The sequence below is a fragment of the Stegastes partitus genome, unplaced genomic scaffold (genome assembly GCF_000690725.1).
Source record: "Stegastes partitus isolate 25-593 unplaced genomic scaffold, Stegastes_partitus-1.0.2 Scaffold60, whole genome shotgun sequence".
Lineage (NCBI taxonomy): Eukaryota > Metazoa > Chordata > Actinopteri > Pomacentridae > Stegastes > Stegastes partitus.
This window is the reverse complement of record NW_007577791.1, coordinates 679,092-685,967: the sequence shown is the minus strand read 5'-3', so window position 1 is coordinate 685,967 and position 6,876 is coordinate 679,092. Positions and strand designations below refer to the sequence as shown.

At 43.1% G+C, this 6,876-nt stretch overlaps 1 protein-coding gene across 1 annotated transcript; it reads right to left on the bottom strand.

Moving 5' to 3' along the window:
- Window positions 1-1,890: 1,890 nt before the first annotated feature.
- On the bottom strand, window positions 1,891-4,160 carry LOC103353081 (tripartite motif-containing protein 16-like). Its single transcript, XM_008275860.1, has one exon. It carries the CDS (start codon window positions 4,004-4,006, stop codon window positions 2,339-2,341), a length of 1,668 nt encoding a protein of 555 aa, XP_008274082.1. The 5' UTR covers window positions 4,007-4,160; the 3' UTR covers window positions 1,891-2,338.
- Window positions 4,161-6,876: the final 2,716 nt, after the last annotated feature.

The window sequence follows — 6,876 nt, the reverse complement described above, 5'->3', positions numbered from 1 at the left end:
GAAGTAAGTCAGTTTTCTGCCCTCGCAGAGTTTTGTTTTACTTCGTAACGCAATTATTTCCGATGTAATGTCGGTGCAGTGCTCAGAGAGGCGCGGGGTTAAATGGCTTTCTCTAAACAAAACGCTGTCTTCATTGGGGATGTACATTTTGAGCACAGCATTATTTTGCCCAATAAACTGAGAATAGCTTTTCTCTGTTTGGAGAGCTGCTGAATTCTGCTGCTCTGCTCCTTCTCTCAGTTTTCTGCAGAGAAGTTATGCAGATGCACTTATAGACTTGTCATATTTTCTACCTCTTGTACATATTTTAGGTCTTTTATTGAAATTTTAAAAAACAAACTTCATCATTTTGTTGGTTGAGGAGCTGCAAGGTGGCTCGGTGGTTAGCATCGTTGCCAGTTTGCGCCCCAGTGAGGACACCCGGGGTCTTTCTGCGTGGAGTCTCCATGTTCTCCCCGTGCAGCGTGGGTTCTCTCCGGGTTCTCCGGCTTCCTCCCACAGTCCAAAAACATACTGAGGTTAATTGGTGATTCTAAATTGTCTGTAGGTGTGAATGTGTGCGACACTAGTTAGGATTAAGTATAGATAATGGATGGCTGGATGGATTTTGTTGGTTTATATCCACGTGTCAAAAAGAACAGTTACCCCCTTAGGTTTGAAACTCTTCCTCTATACCAGGGGTGTCGAATCCTGGTCTTTGAGGGCCACAATCCTGCATGTTTTAGATGTTTCCCTCTTCCAACTCACCTGATTCAAATGATCAGCTCACTATCAAGCTCTGATGACGATCCTGATCATTTGAATCACGTGTGTTGGAAGAGGGAAACATCTAAAACATGCAGGATTGTGGCCCTCGAGGACCAGGATTGGACACCTCTGATCTAGATTGTGTGGTTCCACCCCCACTAGTAATGATTAAGCGGTGTATAGATAGTGGATNAGATTTGAACTTAAAAATGTAGATTTCCAGCTCTTGGCTTCTTGCCAGACAGAAAGCAAAAAAAAATGTTGAACTCAAGAAACATTTGAGGTGAAAAAGAATGAAGAACTTTCTGCCATAAAAGAGTAAAATAAGTTTTTATTGTGTGTCTTGGAGGAGCACTTTAATGTATTATGCTGCCATTCAAAGTAAACCACCTTATAGGCTATAAACTAATGCTGCTGCTGCCCGCCGCTCATTTTCAGCTGACAGCCTGAATGGACTGTGACCTCCCAGAAAACAGTGAGCAGCATCCAGTTAGCTTGTTTGTTTTTTCTTTTTTTTAAAGCTATTGTAGGACCAAAATGTTTCTGTAAGCTCGCCCCATTTGTTGCTGTTCATTTATGTCTGGCGAGCCGGCGGCTGGCGGAGAGATCTCCAATTACAGCACCGCAGCCTTATGTCAGATATTTCAACTATCCAGTCGTGAAAAGTATTTTTTATGTGTCCTCGAAAGCCCCCTTTGAAGATATTTGTTAGACTTTTTGTTATTGGCAGCTGTGCCATTTCAGTAAAACCCTGTTAGTTTCTAAAGTTTAAGTTATTTGGTGCACATGTTGCCTTACTGGGTGCTCTATTGCAATCCATTTTAGCCTTTTATAGTGATGAGAATTAAGTTGTTTTTTTTAGATGAACTATTCTACGGTGGCCCAGAAGTGTCACAACAAAACAAAAGCCACAACACAACATAATTACGGTGTTGCGGTGNTGTAGGGGGCGCTGTGGAGCCACTTTGCCATTAACGTGTTCAGGTCCTTGAAAATATCACGTTCTTCATCCGTCCTGATGCGTGTAAACGTTGGTAAGCTGTCGAGCATGTGCAGGACCTCGGAGTCACGTTTGTTTTCAGCAACAAAACAATAATCACAGAGGTTCTTGATTATGTGTAATTTTAAAAAAAATTGGGAAAATACACGTAAAACTTTTAAAGATTTTCACAACAAACATGTTCATGAGATGAAAAAACAAACAAAACAAAACCATCTTTTCACATAAAATCATCTTATTCCACATTATTTACTGTTTTTTTAATGGATTTTACATAAATTCTGACTTTTTCCTGTGATTTTATTAGAACCTGTTAAACGATCAATCCTTAATTTTCAGAACGTTTCTTTCAAATAACTTCAAATATCAGCGAAACAATTCATGATTTGTTTTTTTAAACAACAAACGACTGTTGATGTGGATGTTTTTTACAGTTAACATGTGAATGAAAACGTTCTTTCTGTGTTCTCAGTAGATCTTATCAGGAACATAAATCTGTAAACTAACAGCTGATTGTTCAATAAGCAGACGGTTAAATCAAGCCGTGGTGTTTTACAGTGTACAGTCAGACTGAACCAGCTGCTCTTCAGTCTATTCAGCTTTAATGAACTCTAAACTGGATTCAGAACCGAGCCAAACTCCGGCGTGTAGCGGCTGAGTGAACGAGGTCTGGACTCTGTGGATGAGAGTCATGGTGTCGGAGGAGACGTTGTAGAAGGACAGAACACCTGCTCTGTGGTCCAGGTAGACTCCCACTCTGGAGGCGGCACCACCTGAGCCGGGAGTTAGAATTGTGTCGTGCGCAAATATACAAATGTAGCTGTAGCAACGTAAAGCCCAGGATTTGTCATTTAGTCCAAATCCAGATGAACTCCCGGTTCTGCTGATGTTCTTGTACGCAACTGCTACATTAGTTTCTCCTCTCATCTCCACCTCCCAGTAGCAACGTCCAGTCAGACCCTCGTTACTCAGAACCTGCTGCCAGGGAGTGAATCTGTCTGGATGAGCAGGACGAGGCTGTGGTCGATCCATCACTTCCACTTTTCTGTTCCCGTCAGACAACAACAGAAATCGGTTTGCTGTGTTTGGATCCAGAGTGATTTCTCGTGAATATTTTAAGAACCCAGCTCTGGTCGGTTCTGACAGTAGAACGTCCACGTCAGTGATGGCCAGGGAGATGTTTGTCCCTGCGTCCCTCAGAAGGTCCTGCAGTCCATCTCTGAGCTCCTCCACAGCTGCCGTCACGTCCTCAAAGTGTCTCCGAGGACGGATGCTGATGCTGGATGAGTGTGTGGACTCGCTGAGCGCTGACGCTGAGGGGTAGTCGTGGAGGAACCGGCGGAGATCTGGTGTCTCTGAGTGCTGCTTCAGCTCAGCGTCTTTCCTCTTCAGATCACTGATCTCCTGCTGCAGCTTCTCCTCCAGCTCTTGGACTCGACTCACTTCCTTCTCCTGCTGGGATCTGATCTGCTGCTTCACCTCAGAGCTTCTTTTCTGGATCAGACGGATCATCTGGCTGAACATCTCCTCACTGTGCTCCACTGTTTTATCAGCAGAGACATTGATGGCCTCCAGCTCCTCTCGAAGCAGCTTCATGTCTTTCTCTCTGTCCTGGATCCTCTGACAGACTTTCAGTCGACTCTCCTCCAGCTCCTCCTGCTTCTTCGTCCTTTCTGCTGCAGTTGGTACTGCTTCATGGCCTTTATGTTGATCCACAGAGCAGATATGACAGATCAGCTGCTGATCAGTGCGACAGAACATCTTCATCAGCTCACCATGACGAGGGCAGATGTTCTCCTGGAGGTTCTTGGAGGGCTCCACCAGCTGGTGTTTCTTCAACGGAGGTGAATCATAGTGAGGCTGGAGGTGGTTCTCACAGTAAGAAGCCGGACAGACCAGACAGGACATGACAGCCTTCCTCTTCCTCCCAGTGCAGACATCACAGGCCACATCTTCAGCTCCAGCATAGCCGTGATCAGCAGCAGCAGCAGCAGCAGCTTGGAGTTCAGTCCTCTTCAGCTCCTCCTCCACTAACTCTGCCAGCAGGATGTTTTTCTCCAGGACAGGCCTCTGTATGAAGGTCTTCCTGCACTGAGGGCAGCTGTGGAGTCTCTTACCCTCCTCTGCATTCCAGTGGGCTTCAATACAGTCCAGACAGAAGCTGTGTCCACAGGAAGTAATCACCGGATCCTTCAGCAGATCCCGACACACGGAACAAGAGAAACTCTGGGGATACTCTTTAGATCCTCTCTGAGCCATTTTGTCGTCTGAGCAGCGACCGAGTGCGTTTCTGCTTTCAGGAAAGTGAAACTAGATGAACCGGTCTGAGCCGGTCAGAGCCGGTCAGCTGTCTGTCGGCACCACGTGTTGGTTCCTCCCAGTTCAAAGGTCTGAAGGAGGGAACAAGGAGTCACGTGGACGGACTGGNCGACCCTAGTGAGGATTAAGCGGTGTATAGATAATGGATGGATGGATTAATGTTTTGCAATTGTGCTCAGTGGAGGCTCAGGTGTACGACACATGAAGCCCGTCCTGCCTCTGTTCATTATTTACATGCAGAGCCAAGAAGACACTTTTATTTCCAGGCAAACCCGACGAACCGTGAACCCTCCTGACAACATCATCTTTACAGGGGTGAAAAGGTTCCTCACAGGACACTATTTCCACCTAGACGAGGGGGTTTGGGAGCAAAATTCCTGGTTTTGGCAAACTCCAAAGGTCATCACGGTTTAAAGTAAAATAAAACTCGCAATGATGAGGGGGAAAACTGGCGGAGAGAAAGCGGAGACAATAAAAGCGAACAGCTCCGTGTTATACTTGAATATGTTGTAAATGAGGAGTGCTTCTGAAAAACCTTTTCAATTTTGACCTTAAGTGGGATTTTATTGGAAATTCCATTACAGCCTTTAGTTCGGCACACTTGAAACAGCAGGATGGGTGAAGTGCTGATTCTGTGATGTAATTAGCGCCGTAAGAGTTGAGGGCGTAGTAGACTCTTGCAGATGACATAATGTAGAGGACGTTTTGACTCTCTTAACCCGTGTTTTATGTTTTATCAACTTTACTTTCTTGTCGCGTGGCGCCTCGCAGACGAACTGCGGGAATAGCAACGATAATAACGCGAAATCAATTACTGCTTTGGAATTTATGGAAAACCCAACAATGTAGAAAAGAGTTGAAGCGATAACACATGTATTTATCGTATATGTGATTTAACGGACAAACAGAAATCCAAACAGACTTGATGGTCGTGATGCTCAACCATCACAGGTGATACAGTCATATGACATCTTCGAGACGTCATCATGGACGGCGATGCTGTCAACTTCTCTCCAAAGTGCCGACTTCAAACTCTCTCACAGTTTTGTTTCATGTCGATAGACCTCGTAAAACCGGAGATATGATGATATGAACATGCGTAAAAACAAAAAAACGTGTGTAAAATATAAGCACATGAAATATGCGTTTCTTTTAACATCGCCGTGTGTTGGGCGTGACGATGTCGTTCTGTCGGCTTCATCCAGCGGACATCTTGGCTCCTGTTTTGGCTGCTGTTTGTTAGCATCTTGTGTAGAGGTTTAGAAAGTGTTTTGAGAAACAAACCGAGAAAAAAAGTCTACTGTTAGCCATACTTTTAACTAAAACAAATAGTTAGCCATACTTTTAGCTGACAGTTGCTACAGTTTAGCTACCAATTCAAACTGTTAGCCATACTTTAGGCTAATATTTTTAACTTCTAGCCATACTTTTAGCTAACATTTGTTTCTGTTAGCCAGACTTCTAGCTAACAATTTAAACTCTTAGTCATAATTCTAGCTGATAATTTCAACTGTTAGCCATAGCGGTATCTCACAATTTAAACTGTTAGCCAAACTTTTACCGTTGTTATTCGCTAGCGTAATCGCTAACGTAATTGCTGCTACCCATTAGCAGCAGCAAAGATTTGATATTCCTAGGAATTAAAGCCAAAGTTGCTTCGTGTTGAAGGGGTTAATGCCTTATTTCTTTCAGCAGAGCTTTAATTTTAATTATGTAATGTTATTATATCTCTGTCAAAAACATCTCTTGTTCTGATCAGTAACATGTAAACACTCTAAATAGCCGACAAAAACTGGAAACTTGTGAAATGCACGCTGTCCTCTACATATTTATTTTTAGCGGTTTCCATACATGAAATGTTCAGGATTTCATATCCTCCATAAACATGAATGATGAGTGAATATCTGACGGCTCAGGGGGGTTCTTAGGTATGATTAATATCTTGAATTCTGCATTTTACGGCTGTGACATAAACTATTCACATGCGGTGTTAAATTTAACGCAGAATTTATGTGGATCGACGTAACTGTAAACAGCTTCTGCATGATGTAGATTTAACCCTGATTTAATTTGTAGTTCTGGAGGAGCCCTGAAGTGTTTAATAGCTCCAAAAAACTTAACCCCGTGTTTCCTGTTAGTCTGAGAAAAGGTAGAGCGACTTCCACACGCTCTGAAACCTGAAAGCGCTTTAACCCCAGTCAAGTAACCTTTGCATTTGTTGAACTCAATAAGAAAAGATAAAGTCGCGATTTTGCTCCTAAACATGATGCAAAGATATAAAACGTACTGAATACACGTCTAATTTGTGTAAAACATGGTCTCTGCTATTCAAACAGGTTGTATCAGTGTTAGCCCTGCTGGTACACTGTGAAGGAACATAAAACCAGCTGTTCTTTGATTAAGTTCAAACATTTATTGCTTAATTGCATAATTAACATACAAAGGAGACAATAGTGCAAAGACAAACAGGGCCTCAGTGTGGTGCTAAATCAGTGAAACAAGTCAAATCAGAAGGAATCCAACTTGCTCAGTAAACTACAAAAAAAAGAAAGAAAGAAATACACAAACTGACAAGTATGTGCAAATGGTGAAATTAGCAACGTCTGGCCCAGTTTCCAGGCAGTCGAACAAGCGCCTCAAAACAACAAACAGGGAAGAAACCAAACGCAGACAGACTGGTGGGTTAACCGTTAGCCATAGTTTCAACTAGCAATTCCACATGCTAGCCATACTGCTAGCTGAGGATATTAACGGTTAACCATACATTCAACAAATAATTTAAAAAATAGCCATACAATAAGCTGACAATT

Excerpts from the sequence above, each read along its gene's own strand:
- LOC103353081 (XM_008275860.1), bottom strand. The coding sequence starts at position 4,006 with ATGGCTCAGAGAGGATCTAAAGAGTATCCCCAGAGTTTCTCTTGTTCC.